The sequence below is a fragment of the Misgurnus anguillicaudatus genome, chromosome 6 (genome assembly GCF_027580225.2).
Source record: "Misgurnus anguillicaudatus chromosome 6, ASM2758022v2, whole genome shotgun sequence".
Lineage (NCBI taxonomy): Eukaryota > Metazoa > Chordata > Actinopteri > Cypriniformes > Cobitidae > Misgurnus > Misgurnus anguillicaudatus.
In genome coordinates, this window is record NC_073342.2 from 14,246,051 (window position 1) to 14,263,205 (window position 17,155).

At 34.6% G+C, this 17,155-nt stretch overlaps 3 protein-coding genes across 4 annotated transcripts; 1 reads left to right on the top strand and 2 right to left on the bottom strand.

The window, feature by feature from the left end:
• The first annotated feature begins 1,258 nt into the window (after positions 1 to 1,258).
• On the top strand, positions 1,259 to 9,144 carry psmd13 (proteasome 26S subunit, non-ATPase 13). Its single transcript, XM_055192288.2, has 13 exons — positions 1,259 to 1,458; positions 3,341 to 3,419; positions 4,266 to 4,300; positions 4,964 to 5,019; positions 5,163 to 5,206; positions 5,296 to 5,382; positions 5,469 to 5,640; positions 6,668 to 6,747; positions 6,878 to 7,003; positions 7,105 to 7,167; positions 7,827 to 7,907; positions 8,769 to 8,885; positions 8,966 to 9,144. Exons 1-13 carry the CDS (start codon positions 1,358 to 1,360, stop codon positions 9,059 to 9,061), a joined length of 1,137 nt encoding a protein of 378 aa, XP_055048263.1. The 5' UTR covers positions 1,259 to 1,357; the 3' UTR covers positions 9,062 to 9,144.
• Positions 9,145 to 10,450: 1,306 nt separating this feature from the next.
• cox8b (cytochrome c oxidase subunit 8B) lies at positions 10,451 to 11,681 on the bottom strand. The gene is made up of 2 exons (XM_055192287.2): positions 11,457 to 11,681; positions 10,451 to 10,627 (listed from the first exon to the last, which is right to left on the bottom strand). The coding sequence occupies exons 1-2, from the start codon at positions 11,565 to 11,567 to the stop codon at positions 10,520 to 10,522; spliced, it is 219 nt and encodes a 72-aa protein (XP_055048262.1). The 5' UTR covers positions 11,568 to 11,681; the 3' UTR covers positions 10,451 to 10,519.
• Positions 11,682 to 15,864: 4,183 nt separating this feature from the next.
• On the bottom strand, positions 15,865 to 16,982 carry LOC129433635 (spexin prohormone 2-like). 2 transcript variants are annotated; one of them, XM_055192286.2, is made up of 5 exons: positions 16,845 to 16,982; positions 16,689 to 16,766; positions 16,545 to 16,599; positions 16,297 to 16,374; positions 15,865 to 16,204 (listed from the first exon to the last, which is right to left on the bottom strand). In XM_055192286.2, exons 1-5 carry the CDS (start codon positions 16,845 to 16,847, stop codon positions 16,137 to 16,139), a joined length of 282 nt encoding a protein of 93 aa, XP_055048261.2. In that variant the 5' UTR covers positions 16,848 to 16,982; the 3' UTR covers positions 15,865 to 16,136. The 2 variants fall into 2 exon arrangements, with proteins under 2 accessions (XP_055048261.2, XP_055048260.2); XM_055192285.2 differs by having other exon boundaries at positions 16,545 to 16,602.
• Between the last annotated feature and the right edge of the window lie 173 nt (positions 16,983 to 17,155).

Here is a 17,155-nt window from a genome sequence, read left to right on the forward strand (position 1 = left end):
TGTCTTGTCTCTCTCACACATACAAGAATTTACTCTTCATATGGGCGTCGGTTTATATTTAGTGTAAATTTTTTATTTATTTGTTTGGTGTTGCTTTGCTTTGGCCCTTGATCTCTAAAAGAGTAAAAGAGAAATATGACAAAATCTGCATAGTTTTGCAGTAAGCAAAACCTGTCAATCTAATATATATATATATATATATATATATATATATATATATATATATATATATATATATATATATATATATATATATATTATTACATGATTGGGCTTTATTTTGTATCATAAAAAATTGTACAATAAAAGCAACATTGTAAGCTTAAAGGATATAACTCAAATAACATTTAAAGTAAAAAAAATACACTTTAAAGAGAAAAAATAAAATAAATAAAAAATAAAATAAAAATAAAGAGATTATAAAATACAATTCTTTCAAAATTAGGAATTTAACGCATTGTAATATGCCATATTCTTGGTAGCTTTAGGATTTGAAAGTCCTTTCAATGTTTCAAAATAAATCTTCATCTGAACCTTAAATTGGGTAATATTGGGCTTAATCCGAGCCCATTTGCATTTATGAATGTAAAATTTACCATATAAGATAATAAGATTAAAAAAAGATATGACCTTTAAAGAAATCGTTTCCTCCATAAAAGAAAACAACATATTTTTTTCTGTGTTTTGATTTTCTCTCCACAGAATAATTCTAACAAATTTTCAATATCAATCCAAAGAAATTTTTTATATATGCAATCAAAGAAAAGATGTAAATTAGTTTCATTGTTAATATTACAAAATACACAAGAGTCTGAAAGATCCTTTTTGAATTTTTGCAGAAATTGGTTCGTCGGGTAATGTATAATTTTAAAATAAACTTTGTTAGTAATACAGTACTTATTATTGTAAGTCCAAACTAAAGGTCAATTCAAATTCCCAAAAATTTTTCCCAATATTGTTTGCTTCTACATGTTACAGGATGATGAATCAAGCTTTAAAAAAATCTATTATTACATTTCAAATCTTTAAAATTAATCCCATCTAAGAGAAGTTCTTTTTGAAAGGTCAATTTCTTATCAGAATCTGTATTACCCTGTAATAGTCTTAAAAACCATCTGGAATAGCATCAAATACAATACTATATTCTTTTGGCAATATTGGGAATATATAATAACAATGACTAGCTGTGTAATGTCCCCATTGACAACCGCCTGTGTCCTCCGCTCCTCCGGGTGGCGCTAGCGCTGTGTTAGTTCTTGTATTCAGTTTACTTGTGGTGGTGAAGATAAAGTGGTGACAGCAGCGAGCATCGCTTCATTTTTCTCACTGAAACACGGAACACTGATCAGCAGTAAACATGAAAGATGTTTTGGGATATCTCAAACAGCAGCAGAGCAGGAGCCCAACACCCGAGATGGCGGCAGAGTGGCATTCGCTCGAGGATCTTTACAACAGAAAGTATGAAGCATCTCAATGTGCGCTAGCTGAGTCATGTAGCATGCTAGGCTAAAGCTGCTTTTTCATACAAACTTCACATGTCTGCTCCGCTTTATTAATGTTTAATCAAGTTTTTAGACAGCCTCGGTGTTTTGTTTGTTTAACGTTTGTGTTTTATTATTGCAGTTTAATGTTAAAATCTTCATTTTTAGTTTGTAAGTGTAACGGTTAGTTAGCAAGGCATTAATGAACTGTAACATCACTTATTCGTTCACTGTTGTTGTTCAGATTCGCTTAGTGTTCAGAAACGTATAGCATGAAGTGAGAATGTCCGGGTGTAAATGTTCGAGTCAGAAATGTTGTGGCTTTTTAAAATACAAAGGAAAACATGTCTAAACCGCTTGATTCATCTTTATTGAGGATGAAATGTCAACCATTGATAGATCTACACATAGACATATAACGTTAGAGGGATAGAACTCATACTTCAATGACAGATAGACAGACAAAGGATAGGTGGACGGACAGAGGATAGACAGATAGATAGATGGGCAGAAGAGATATTGACGGACAGACAGAGGATAGATAGACAGATAGATGGGCAGAAGAGATATTGACAGACATGCTAGATAGACAGACAGACAGACAGAAGATATATTGACAGACCGACTGACAGATAGATAGATGGGCAGAAGAGATATTGACAGACAGACAGAGGATGGATAGATGGATGGATGGATAGAAAGATGGTAGATAGATAGATGGATAGACTGACAGAGGATGATAGATAGACCGACAGAGGATGGATGGATAGACAGACAGAGGATAGATGGACAGAAGAGATATTGACAGACAGAGGATAGATACTATAGATAGATAGACAGACAGACAAAGGATAGATAGACAGACAGAGGATAGATGGACAGATAGATAGACCCACAGAGGAGCATGGATGGATAGACAGACAGACAGAAGAGATATTGACAGACAGATAGATAGATGGGCAGAAGAGATATTGACAGACAAACAGACAGAGGATGTATGGATGGATGGGTAGATAGATAGACCGACAGAGGATGGATGGATAGACAGACAGACAGACAGAGGATAGATGGACAGAAGAGATATTGACAGACAGAGGATAGATACTATAGATAGATAGACAAACAGACAAAGGATAGATAGACAGACATATAGACGGACAGATAGATAGAGGATAGATGGACAGATAGACAGATAGACAGATAGATAGATAGATAGATAGATAGACAGACAAATAGACAGAGGATAGATGGACAGATAGATAGACCCACAGAGGAGGATGGATGGATAGACAGACAGACAGAAGAGATATTGACAGACAGATGATAGATAGATAGACAGACAAACAGACAGACATACAGATAGATAGATAGATGGGCACAAGAGATATTGACAGACATGCTAGATAGATAGACATACAGACAGAAGAGATATTGACAGACAGATGATAGACAGACCAACAGATAGATCAATGGGCAGAAGAGATATTGACAGACAGACAGAGGATGGATGGATGGATAGATGGGTAGATAGATAGATGGATAGACCGACAGAGGATGGATGGGTAGACAGACAGACAGAGGATAGATACTATAGATAGATAGACAGACAGACAGAAAAAGGATGGATAGATAGATAGACAGAGGATAGAGGGACAGATAGATAGACCCACAGAGGAGGATGGATGGATCGATAGATAGATAGATTGATAGATAGATAGACCTACAGAGGATGGATGGATAGACAGACAGAGGATAGATAAATAGATAGATTCAGAAAGTGTTTTACAGGTTAAGACAGTATTAATGCGTCTTGGCCCTGATGTACAGTTTCTGTATTAAATTATTTTCTCTTTTTAAAGATTGTGGCACCAGTTGACTCTGAAGTTGACCGTCTTTGTCCAGGACCCATATTTAGCCAAAGGGGACAGTCTTATTCAGGTGTGTATCAAATCTGGATTAGACTTATGCATAACGCTGCTATACACAGGAAAGAAGACCAGAAGCCGTTTTGAAAATAAACGGATTAAAATGTAAAACTTAAATTCTGGGAAGAAACTAAAATGTAAACTGTAACTGACTGTCGTTACACTCTGAATGCCCGCAACATATATCATTGATCATCACTATTGACTGACTGAGGCGCTACACGCTAAACACTGTTGCGGGTTTTTCTAACGGAAGGTTAAAATCTTCATAATATCAGCATCTTTGCTGAAAGTACGCCGCAGGTCTAAAGCTGAGGTGACGACGGGAAAAGTGCCCTTCGTGTGCTTCTTGGATATAATTACAACAAACTGTGTATCAACGACTCAGAAAGCTAGGTGAACAAATAGTAAAATAACATTTGATGATAATATAAAACTTTTATTTTGTCATGGACGCACAGACTGTCATCCGACTGTGCGGAGTGCCCATGTGAGGTGGAGTTATACACAGTCTCTATTAGTAATTATATTTCATTACGAGATTAAATTGATGATTTTTATCAAACACAAACTACATTTACTAATTTTTCGGTCCCACTAGCATGTTATTTAGACAAAATAAAATCTTTCAATTCGCGTGAGGAAGCTCGCATTATTACACACACTTTTATGTCATTGGCTATATGCCACTGCTGTAATGGCTTATTGCACTATTACTGTTAACGATTATCCAATTGATTGATCGTTAATTTAAATGATCATCGAATATGGGAAATTGCATCATTTGACATCCCTAATATGCATGATTTAAAAATGTGATGGGATCCTTTTTGAACTCCTATTCTCCTTTATTCTGCAGCTCTATGAAAACTTCCTCAGTGACTTTGAACACAGGTGAGATGCGTCTCTTCGTAGCCTTGCCTTCGCACATAAAATCTCTCAGTCAACGTCAATAATCATGGATCTTGTAACTGCACCCATATTTTTTATTTTTGTTATGACAACAAAGCAGTTTATCAGTATATTAAAGGAATTCTCCGCTTTCATAAGCAATTTTTCTGATAATTTACTCACCCCCATGTCATCCAAGATGTTTATGTTTAAAAAAAATGTTTTTTGAGGAAAACATTCCAGGATTTTTCTCCATATAATGGACTTCAATTGTCCAAAGGTCCAAATTGCAGTTTCATTGCAGCTTCAAAGGGCTCTTAACAATCTCAACCAAAGCATAAAGGTCTAATTTAGTGAAACAATCGTTATTTTCACAAAAAAAGTGAACTTTAACAGTAGCTTCTCGCTATTTTGGGATGCGAGTGTGTTACCTTGCGTATTACATAATCACATTGAAAGGTCACTGCAATTTGAACTTTTAATTGAAGTCCACTATGTGGAGAAAATTCCTGCAATATTTTCCTCAAAAAAAGACATCTTGGATAACATGGGGTAAGAAAATTATCAGCAAATTCTCTTATGAAAGTGAAGTAATCCTTTAATGTCAGCTTGTACTCATAACTGTTATCTATCACCAGTTTCATTCAAGTTAAAACTTTTTTACAGAATCAACCCGTTGTCCTTAGTAGAAATCATTCTTCATGTTACCAGACAAATGCCAGGTAACGGTTGCTCTTGATCTTGCACATTTTCTATTTGTGGTTAGTTTGTATCTTTATATACAGTGGCCTATAAAGAGTACACAGAATTAGGCCTTACAAGTCAGTTTGGATTAAAATGTGTAATGTAATCTGTTTTTCAACAGATCCAAATACAGCCATCACCTTTCTTGAAAAAACAAAAGAGAAGGTAAGATCTTGTTCTCCTATGTTCAGAAGTTCTTGTTGAACATGAGACAAGCCATATTTAAGCCCTTGTTGTTGATTTCGACCAATCAGGTGAAAGCCAGTGAAGAGGCCGTCATCCTCTGCAAAACCTCCATTGGCAGTCTTAAGCTCGACATCAACGATCTTCCGGCAACCAAGGTATCCATTACATCCACACCACATTTATTTGAGCTGGTGGTGGTCTTTAAATGGTCAGGTTTAAAATGAAACATCTTTTTATGCAGCAATTAATAGAGGAAGTAGAGGAGATCCTGAACAATCTGCCAGGTGTGACGTCAGTACACGGGCGCTTTTATGATCTGTCGAGCAAGTATTACCGCATCATTGGGAACCATGCCCTGTACTACAGAGATGCCCTGCGGTACTTGGGTTGTGTGGAGGCTAAAGACTTGCCAGGTAAATAGTTTTGACGTTGACTGCTATATATTAATTGCATTCAATGCCATTTAAAGATGCATTGTGTAACTTTAAAAAGGATCTCTTGACAGAAATGCATTATAATAAATATAACTATATTATCAGTGGTGTATAAAGACCTTACATAATATACTGTATTCATTTTATCACCTGAAAATAAGCCATTTTTATCTACATACACCGTGGGTCTCCTTGCATATAAGTCGCCATCATGTTTCTACAGTAGCCCTAAATGGACAAACTGCTCTATAGAGCGCATTTTGTTACTATGTTGTCTAAGACGACGACATGTTTGCCCTGCACTGCAAAAAATGATTTTCAAGAAAAAGTTTTCTTAGTACTTTTGTCTTGTTTTCAGTAAAAATATCTAAAAATTCTTAAATTAAGATGCTTTTTCTTGATGAGCAAAATGACCCAAGAAAATAAGTCTAGTTTTTAGACCAAAAATATCAAATTTAAGTGATTTTGTGCATAAAACAAGCAAAAAAATCTGCCAATGAGGTAAGCTAATTTTTCTTGCATATTTCTTGAATTTAGCGTTTAAGAAAAATTTTCAAGATTTTTTTGCTTACCCCATTGGCAGTTTTTTTTCTTGTTTATGCACAAAATCACTTAAATTTGATATTTTTATTCTAAAAACTAGACTTATTTTCTTGGGTTGTTTTGCTCATCAAGAAAAAGCATCTTAATTTAAGAATTTTTAGATATTTTTACTGAAAACAAGACAAAAATACTACGATTTCATCTAAGATCGTCATACTAAGATCATTTTTTTGCAGTGTGTGGACTGTGCTATTAGTTGCAATTCACAATCTTACCACTAGATGTCACTAAAAATCTACACAGTGGATCTTTAATTTGATTTAAAAACTTAAAAATTTAAAGCATGGCTCAGCGGTGACTCAGCTCTCTCACATAAATAAATGACTGTAGGTCTAAATCAATGCATGTAGAAATATAATCAGATTCTGTTTTTTAACTCTTTGTATTTTTCCTCTCACAACAGAAGCAGAGCAACAGGAAAGAGCCTTTACACTGGGTTTGGCAGGCTTGCTTGGAGAGGGTGTGTACAACTTTGGAGAATTGGTAGGTGACTGAAGCGTGTACTGCCTTGCGGCTATATTTGTTTAATTGTTTTGAAACGGTTAACATAAACTGCCTGTTTGGCACATGACGCGGTTTTGTGTGCTGTAACAGCATTATTTGTGTTTTAAAGCTGATGCACCCTGTCCTGGAGTCTCTGAGGAAGACAGACAAACAGTGGCTTATAGACACGCTCTATGCATTTAATGCCGGCAACGTGGAGAGATTTCAAGCCCTGAAGACCGCCTGGGGCCAACAGGTTACAGAAAAATTTATATTGAACGTTCAAAAATGTCAGGTGGTGTTTAAATGTAATAGTGTGGTATGACTTTTAAAAGGTAATTTTCTTTCTGTCCAAAGCCTGATCTTGCAGCTCACGAGGCTAAACTAATGCAGAAGATCCAGTTACTTTGTGTAATGGAGGTATGAAACGCATACATTTTGAATTTGAATACATTTATTTGTTATTAAATCACAAGTTATCTAATTTCTGTGTAAATAAATATACATCAAAAACAATTTATTTGATACTGCAATTTTATGTTTATTTTTAATTTAATGAACATGTGGTTTGTCATAGATATATACACTAGATGTCGCCTTGTGGTTCTAAGCATGCGTCAAAACTGGTGCCATCTTGAAACAGGGGTCTTATCATAGGATGTAGCTAGGTAAAGCTGCTATCTCCGCCTGTACTTCGAATTCATGGATGTTGCCGGACTTTTGTGCTGCGTATGGATGTTAGGGCTACTAGCACTATGCAATATAGTTAGAAAAAAGTAGATTTTCGTAATATCAAAGCTTTAATTTTTTTTAAACAAACCAAAAGAAAACCGCATTCATGACGATTTATGGTGATTTTATTTCCGTTACACCATTGCCTACAATGACGCTGATGCGGGGTTCCCCTGTTTCAAGATGGCGGCTCTATTTGACGCATTCAGTCCAATGAACTGCCGTGTCCAAGGCGACATCTAGTGTACATATCTATGGTGGTTTGTAAGCACAGATGATAATGAACTGTTTTAGACTTTAATAAGCATCAGTAGTAACAAAAAGTGAATAATTGTCTTGACTTATAGATGACTTTCACAAGGCCGGCCAACCACAGGCAGCTGACCTTCCAGGAAATCGCTGATAGTGCCAAAATTCAAGTGAACGAGGTTTGTATCTTCTCTTTAAAGGGACATTCCACTTTTTTTTTAAATATGCTCATTTTCCAGCTCCCCTATTTTAAACATTAGATTTTTACCATTTTGGAATCCATTTAGCCGATCTCCGGGTCTGGCGGTACCACTTTTAGCATAGCTTAGCATGATGCATTGAATCTGATTAGACCATTAGCATCGTGCTAAAAAATAACCAAAGAGTTTCAATATTTTTCCCATTTAAAACTTGACTCTTCAGTCGTTACATTGTGTACTAAGACCGACAGAAAATTAAAAGTTGAGATTTTCTAGGCAGATATGTCTAGGAACTATACTCTCATTCTGCGGTAACAACCAAGGACTTTGCTGCCATAACATGGCTGCAGGAGGCGCAATGATATTACGTAGCGCTCGAAAATAGTCCCTTTGGTAACTTTTAATAGCAGGGGACTATTTTTGGGCACTGGGTAATATCATTAATAAAATATCGGAACTTTTTGGACATTTATAAGCGCGATGCTAATGGTCTAATCAGATTCAATGAATTATGCTAAGCTATGCTAAAAGTGGTACCACCAGACCCGAAGATCGGTTGAATGAATTCCAAAACGGTAAAAAATCAAATGTTTAATTCTAGGGGAGCTGGAAAATTAGCATATTTTCAAAAAAAAGTGGAGTGTCCCTTTAAACAATGTAGTTTTTTAATAAACAATTTTATACTGTATTATGGTGCACATCAGTTGCCCGTTCTTCTCTAATCATCTGATTCTAGACAGATTCAATTATTACGTATCGTGAAGGATATTTAAGTGCTGTTTAATCCTAGACTAGTCCTAATCCATGTCTAATAAATCTGTCTGGTTGTCCCATTTTCAGGTGGAGCTGTTGGTGATGAAAGCTCTCTCTGTGGGACTGATCAAGGGAAGCATCGACGAGGTGGACAAGAAAGTTCACATGACCTGGGTCCAGCCCAGAGTATTAGACTTGCAACAGGTACGTCCACCTCAACCTTGCTTAATTATAATCGCCACCTTTCATTTTTGTCTTACCGAGTGTTATTCCTGTTTCTACAGATTAAAGGCATGAAAGATCGGTTGGACACGTGGTGCGGAGATGTTAAGAACATGGCTATGCTGGTGGAACAGCAGGCACATGACGTCCTTACTTAAAAACATTAACAAGATTTGATTCTCTGTGCGTCTCGGTTATGTCTGTATCTTCATTATGCTATTAAAACAGCAGTTTGTTTATACGATCGTGTTTCGATTTTATGTGAATTCACCCATATTTTGAGTTTGATTCAATCCTCAACGAACATTTGGTACTTCTGACTATACCTGAACTACTACAGGGCTCCAGACTGCTACCAAATGTGCGACCAGTAAATTTGACCTTTTTTTGATGTGACCCTGAATTTGAAAACACATTATATTTTCTGCATCTATCATAAGTATTTATTAGTAATACAGTAGTAGAAATGTGAATATTTGCTTAGCATGTTGATTTACGGTGTGTACCCCTAAATTTTCTGGTTGCCCCCTAAAATTTTAGTTGGGGGGCCACTGTGCTCCTAGTGAAAAAAGTTAGTCTGGAGCCCTGTACTATACCTAACAGTATTGCACCAGAGTACTGCCAAAAAAATACACATTTGACAGAAAGCAGTCTTATGTGTGCTCTGCTTGATCTCCTCTTAAAATTTAATCGAAAAAGCAGTTACTCCCACTGTGGCCACATCCTGTTCTGGAAACAATGAATGCTTGCTATAAGCAAGTTTAGCTTCATTTTTGTATCTTGGCACCATATCTGGTTTCTTGGTTACAAATATTCTGCTTGGCTCACAGTATCATTCATTGGCACGCCGCAATAACAACATTTATCATTTCTTGTCTAATTGAAATATGTAACTATTTGCTTTCACAGTACTGTACCAACTTGATGCATCCTGTTGCCTCTACACTGCAAAAAATGATCTCCAAGAAGAAAAAAATCTTTGTATTTCTGTCTTGTTTTCAGCAAAAACATCCAAAGATTCCCAAATTAAGATGCTTTATCTTGATAAGCAAGAAAATAAGTCTAGTCTTTAGACCAAAAACGTCAAATTCAAGTGATCTTGTGCACAAAACAAGCAAAAAATCTGCCAATGGGGTAAGCAAATTTCTCTTGAATTTAGTGTTTAAGAAAAATGTTCAAGATTATTTTGCTTACCCCATTGGCAGATTTTTTTGCTTGTTTTATGCACAAAATCACTTAAATTTGATATTTCCGGTCCAAAAACTAGACTTATTTTCTTGGGTCGTTTTGCTCTTTAAGAAAAAGCATCTTATTTTAAGAATTTTTAGATATTTTTACTGAAAACAAGACAAAAATACTAAGAATCATTTTTTTGCAGTGTATAGAGGCTTTCTGTTTGTGCGTGCCGTCTGTCGATAGACTAAAACGATTTAAATGATTTTGGTAAAGAAGCTAAAAGTGGCAACTATAAATGCAAGAAGCTGCTATTTAATACACAACAATCATGTTTATTTTAAACACTACTAGATTGCATTGATTCAGACCAGTTGAGGCATCAAATACATTCATTTATTTATGAAAGGTTAAATAGGTTTGGTGAAGAGGAATGCTTCAGGTTATTCTGCTGCGCCGGGACCTTTCTTGTAATTCTCAAGATTTGCCAGGACCCATCCAGAAGGCACCAGGATTGTCACAAACATCGTCACCATTGCAATCGTTTTCTCCTGCATAAAAAAACTCATGGTTAGATATACACGTTGTATTGTTATTCAATGAGTGCACTTTTACATAAAACTTTTATTATTGTAAGTTGAACAGGTGTAAAGTAAGACACCTTTAAATTAGTTTTACTAACAAAACCTTGTGTCATATTTCATCCAACTTAAAATATTTGACACTACAGTGCTTTTATGTATATATGCATATGACTGAGGAATAAAGAAACAAAAACAAAGCAACAGGGTGTAGGCAAGGGTAAATATTTGGTAATACAGTCACATTTTTCATGCATTGCATATTTATAATAGATATTCCTAAAAAAAAAAATGCTGGTTATATTATTATTGGCTTTTACTGCTGAGGCTATACTGCCATTTCTACCAGTGCATGGCTATTTGACTTTATACCAACAAGGTCATAAAACTGGCTGTTCTCCAGGAAAAGCACAGGCCTTCTCATAAGGACATATAGTGTAGCTAACGCATTTATTCAAAAGTGTAAATTTCTTATTGCTTCATTATATCAGTGTATAGATAACACATAAATATTGCAAAAACCTCTACACGCGCCATATACGCATAAAAACACGCACCTTCCCTCTGTACGTGAGCGCGCAAACAGGATCAATGGCGTTAATCGTATTAGTCCCCTTTCACTTTTAATTATTACATGAACCAGCTTCACTTTATATAAAATTGATCATAAACAAATTGTTACTGTTTCATGTGAGCATTTTAGAAAAAAACAAACATTATTTGCGCAAACACACGGCGCGCGCGCTCTTCCTCAGTCACTCGGGTTAAAGTGCGCAGCAACTTGTCAGCTCATACTCACCGCAGTGGTTAACACATGTTTGGCCGGTTTCGCTGTAATGTTCGCTTTAGGTGTGATCTGGTGCCTCATCGTACCCCTCAGCAGGTTGAAAGAGCGACTTAAGCCCGACATCGTCTTTTTTGGGGTGGTTTGCGGGTTGGGTGTATCCAAAGCGCGCGGCTCGAGCGGTCTGCTGTGAAAGTATGCCAAACGGAGAAAGAGAGAGCTGCTATATCTTGATCACCTGCCAAGAGTAGCCTACTATTTAAGTTCGTGAAGTAGAAAAAAGGAAAAGAAAGAAAGGAAGGATGTGTGCGTATACCAATCCGCTGTGCCTTTGATAAGCGCACTGTATTTAATTGGCTGTCAGGAGCAGACGCGTAGCCTCGGTGGTTCTGTTAGGCTATGCCTCTCTCTTGAAATAAACACCAGCCCACCAGTCATAAAAAAGACCCTCTGTCAATGAAAAGTTTTTATCCACTTGAAAAAATACATAGTCTTTATGAATGTTATTAGTTTACAGTAAAAACTAAAGTGTTTTTGAACCTTATATTAAAGTATAATACAGCATTTATCATTCGACTACTATACTAGTAAATTTTAAAGTATACTACAGTGTTTACTATTGTTTATTAATTTAGCATACTACAGTGAACTAGTAACATTCCAAAATACTAAAAAGTTTGTGAACCTTAAAGGGGACTTATCATGAAAATGTGACTTTTTCCATATTTAAGTGCTATAATTGGGTCCCCAGTGCTTCTATCAACCTAGAAAATGTTGAAAAGATCAACCCAGTAGCTTAGTTTTGGTAAACTAAATAGGGGTTTTTTTGGACAACAAAGACAATTAAATGTTTGTGTAATAATGTGTTGATTGTAGCCAAATTTTATCTACACAAATGTAGATTTGTTAAAGTTTCTCCTTTTTTTAAGACACTTAAAAATATGACTTTATAATTTTATTTAATTCCATAAAACTACTAAAAATGAGGAGTGCCTTAAAATTCTCTAAATTACTGGCAAAAAAAAGATTAACCCCCCTGGAACTTAATTTACTCAGTTATAATATGCCTTTCATGTTTTATTTATTTTTCATAATTTTTTAGTGAATCATATATATATATGATTCAATTAAAAAAAGATTTAAAAAAACGTGCACCAAAAAAAAGTTTTGGTAAATCATTCTCTGCAAGCACGTGAAAAAATAGGTTATTGAAATTTTTTCTCCCCTTGTGATGTCATAAGGGGATCTTATTATAATAATACTGACCCTTAATCTGCACTACCCAACCACGGCACTGCCATTTGTACAGAGAGAAAAAGAAAGAGAGAGAAAGAATAATTGACAGCAACAGTTTCAATTTCAACAAACCACCATCATTGTGATCAGTGTTTGCATTTCATCCGCTCATTTGCATTTTAAAGGACACACCCAGAACGGCATTTTAACATGTTATAATAAATTATCTTATAGTATTATGGTATTTTGAGCTAAAAGTTCACATACGTACTGGGAACACCAAAGATTTATTTAGCATCTTAAAAAAGTCTTGAGAAATGGCCCCTTTAACATAGTAAATATTACAAACATTTTGATCAACTCCTTATAGTTAGTATACAGAATGTTATAGTATACAGTACATTAATAAAGTGTTGTTAAATAAAGTACAGTAGGCTACAGTTTACAGTAATACATTGTAAAGTACACTACACTACAAAATATGACACTGGAATGGTACCCTGTTAAACAGTTCCCAGCGGTTTAAAAGGTCCTAATATGAATTAGGGTACAGATATGTATAGATTTGGTACCAATATGCAGTCTTTAGGTACAATGGTGTGCTGTTTAAAAGGGTACAACTCGAGTGAATGCATGTGTACTCTTTACCGAATTTTTCATTGGCATGAAATTTGAATCACCTGCTGTTTCTTCTGCTTTGACACTAATGCACCAGAAGGTGGAGCTATTGAAATGTATCTATGTACATCTGTCAAAGTCTGTTGTCATCCTGAAAAAATGAAATTATCTAGCAGGCGTAACCCTTTAGCCATAGTTTGGCAGAATGAATGGTGGGATATGCACATTTTCTGTGCTCATTTCTGAGCCTTTTGTTGTTTAAGATGATTCACACTGAAGGGAGTGCAGAAGCTATTATTAATATGACAGATTAAACTCTCTATACATATCGATAAGTTACAATAAATTAATTAGGATAATATTTAAAGTCAGAATTTAAAAACAAGGATTTGACTCACTTTCACTTCCTGAAGTGTTATTTTAAGTGTTAAACGTTGTAAAATATTTGCTTTATAACCTGACACTTAATTTAACAAGTCATGTTAGATATTAAATTTCAAGGTTAGATGATATGCAGTGGCCATGAAGATATACTGAACTCATTTAAGCACGCGTTGTGTATGTGAGGAGACTACAGGAAGCCATTTCTCTCGGAGCAAATGACACGTCTGGCTCACATGATCTGATCTCTCCTTTTGCAGCTGTTGGACTTTGGCCGTGAGTTTCAGACATTTAAGGTCGTCTAAACCACCTCAGCTGCCTTGCACGACTTCTATATGTGCACACAATCATCTCTATTGATTAGGAAATAACCTTAAACCTTAAGATAATTTTTAGCTTTATTTATAAAACATGACTTATGCATTTTTAGAACATTAAAAAGCATCACGATACTGTATATCATCTAAACTATGAATTGCTAATACAACTTACAGGTATTACACTATAGCAGGGGTCTTCAACCTTTATGTGAGCAAGGGATACCACAATGGATAAAACAATCTGGAGGGCAAATTGTTTGATACACTGTAAAAAATACTTTGCTGCCTTAAAATTTTTTGTTAAATCAACTCGGATTTACAAGCCATTTCAACTTACTATTATTTATCTTGACTAGAGATGAGTTGTTATAACTACTGGGGAGTTGTTATAACTTATACAATTAAGTTGACTTTTCTCAACTATATTTTATAAGTTGTGACAACTCATCTCTGTTGGCATGACTTGTAAATCTGAGTTGATTTAACAAACAATTTTAAGGCAGCAAAGTTTTTTTTAGTCTACTCAAAACTTTTGTTTTACTTGTTGATTTTATTTTATGCACAATAAAAAAACTTTTTGCACTTAAATTTTTAAGTTTAATCAACTAGTATTTACAAGTCATTTCAACTATTTTGACAAGTGATGAATTGCTGTAATTTAAAAAAAATCAAGTTGAATTTGCTTTAGTTATATTAACTTTATTTTATAAGTTATAGCAACTCATCACTAGTCAATACAGTTGAAATGACTTGTAAATCCTAGTTGATTAAACTTAAAAATTTAAGTGCAAATTTTTTTTAACCCTTAATCAGTGTTCAAAAAGGATAATGTTTTTGGTGTTTGGGGTCTGATAGATAATAAACTTTTAAAGAGCGAATGTATAAGCAAATATACATTTTTCAAATATACATTTTTTAAAAATTGTATACATATGAAAACTATATATAATTTTTTAAATTTACTTAATTTTTGTCTCATAAAAAAACTTTTTTTTAAAGAAAAAATCACTTAAATGTCAATCCTAATTAAATCTAAATTGTTTTTGGACAATGTGTTAGGGATAGAATACTGACATCTGCTGGTTTGTGGAAAAACTTTAGAAATTATAATTATAGAAAGAAAGTGCAATGACCACATTCAGTATATCCAATAGAGGTCCATAGGGGCTCATTTCATTTTCACTTAATTCTTGATGCTTCAACTTCTCCTCACAACTTTATGATATATATTTTTGTAAAATAATAAAATGTTTTATTTAATAAAAGTAAACAAAACAACAGCACCAATAAACTGTTTATCTGCCTTTTATCTTTCTTTTATATGCCAATTTCCCTATCTTTTTCTGTGTGCGTGTGTGCGTGTGCGCGCACGCGTGTGAAACAGAAAGTTCATTCCGCTTTTTATTTATGCTCCAGGACCAGACCTTGGTTTATATGTAGAAATTTCAGATTTATAATGGATTTACTTAAATTTTTGACAAATTGAAAAAAGTATTTTTTTTTCATTTTCCCATTAATTTTCAATGTGGGGTCATTTTGACCCCAAACACCTTAAACAGTCATGTATTTTACACATCATGCCCAGTTTTTTGTGCATGTTTAGACAGATTATTTAGGAGTTGTACACCCCTGAGATAAAGGTAACACTTAAAAATGAAGGAGTCCCCTGGGACCCCAAACACTGATTAAGGGTTAAAGTGTATCAACAAGTAAAATAAAATAAAATCAACAAGTCGAAAAAAGTTTTAAGTAGACTATATCAAAAAAATTGCCCTCCAGATTGTTTTATTGTGGAACTCCAAGTTGATTAAACATAAAAAATTAAGTGCAAAAATATTTTTACAGTGTGTTTTATCATTGTTAAAAAGTTAACATACACAAAAAAGCCAAGCTAATATAAAATATGTAATAAATAAATATTAAATGGAGGCTATTAATAGATTGTGTTTTGGCGGGCAACTCACAGACCATTTTGGAGACCACGGCACTATAGATCACAGTCCTGTTTAAGTTAAGTTGACAACAGCTCTAATGTACACACAACAGAGAAAAAACAAATAACTTTTTTTCCCAAATATGACATAAATAAATTTATTTTAAAGCATAAACAATATACAAAAATCATACATCAGTCAACGAATTACAAGTTTTGTGTTGTGAATATTTCTGATGGTTTCCTTGCATTTAATGACTTCAGTTTCTGAAACCCTTGGACAGAACAAAACAGTCAAGATTGTTAAAAACCTCAAGGACTCAATTTAACCGTATAATTTAATTGAAACAAAAATATTAATTCGTACCTCTGAGAACTGCATACCAGCTTTTCAACCCTGAATCTGTAATAAAGTCTTCAATGTCAGGAACAAACCGCCTTCCATCTAGGGAAAAAAACAAAACATTGCATTATGTAATTATGTGTAATATTGGATCAATAATGCTCTTTAATACATTTTCAAAGTAAAGTTATCATCCAGTGAATCAAAGACACTTAAGATCGGCTATTGATTTGATTACTCTGTGTTTATGAAGGAAGCCAGACAACACTCACGTTTTCCCTTTAGGTAAAGCATTGACTGTGGTCCCCAGTTCTTAGATAACGCAGTCTGCTATTCAAACACAAGTAAACGAATATAAATGAGACATTTAACACATAATACATAACTTAGTCAGTATTATAAAAAACAAAACATACCTTTCTAATGCAATCACAGTCGATCACCAGCAAAAGTATCACAACAGAACAAGTCCATATGATCCATATTCTTGATATCTACAAAGAGAAGTATCAGTTTAGAAAAAAAATATGATAGCTTTGGTCAAAGTATTTACCGAAAATATGCATATTTACCATTTTTGTAGGATCAAGAATGTATTTTGATGAGACGAAACAAACTGAACCATCCAGTTCTCTTCTCCTCTATTTATGTCCTTCTTTAACAACAGGACCCAAGGTTCGATACAACCCCCCGCAAGACATCACTCGCTTGTACCCTGTCCTATCATGAAAACGCCCCCTAGGTTAACCTGCACCAAAAGCTTGACGTCAAGAGCACAAGTGCCATAATGAAGATCAATACGGTGAGGTTTTCCCTACAACTATTCCTAAAAATCAACGTTTGTCGAGTGCATTTCTATTTGCATTCAACCTTGAAACCGAAT

Coding starts and splice junctions, on each gene's coding strand:
- psmd13 (XM_055192288.2), top strand. CDS start 1,358: ATGAAAGATGTTTTGGGATATCTCAAACAGCAGCAGAGCAGGAGCCCA. Junction 3,420..4,265: donor AAGGGGACAGTCTTATTCAG/GTGTGTATCAAA, acceptor TTTATTCTGCAG/CTCTATGAAAACTTCCTCAG. Junction 4,301..4,963: donor CTCAGTGACTTTGAACACAG/GTGAGATGCGTC, acceptor ACTTTTTTACAG/AATCAACCCGTTGTCCTTAG.
- cox8b (XM_055192287.2), bottom strand. CDS start 11,567: ATGTCGGGCTTAAGTCGCTCTTTCAACCTGCTGAGGGGTACGATGAGG. Junction 10,628..11,456: donor AACATGTGTTAACCACTGCG/GTGAGTATGAGC, acceptor TTTTTTATGCAG/GAGAAAACGATTGCAATGGT.
- LOC129433635 (XM_055192285.2), bottom strand. Junction 16,375..16,544: donor GCTTTACCTAAAGGGAAAAC/GTGAGTGTTGTC, acceptor TTTTTTCCCTAG/ATGGAAGGCGGTTTGTTCCT. Junction 16,205..16,296: donor CTGGTATGCAGTTCTCAGAG/GTACGAATTAAT, acceptor GTTCTGTCCAAG/GGTTTCAGAAACTGAAGTCA.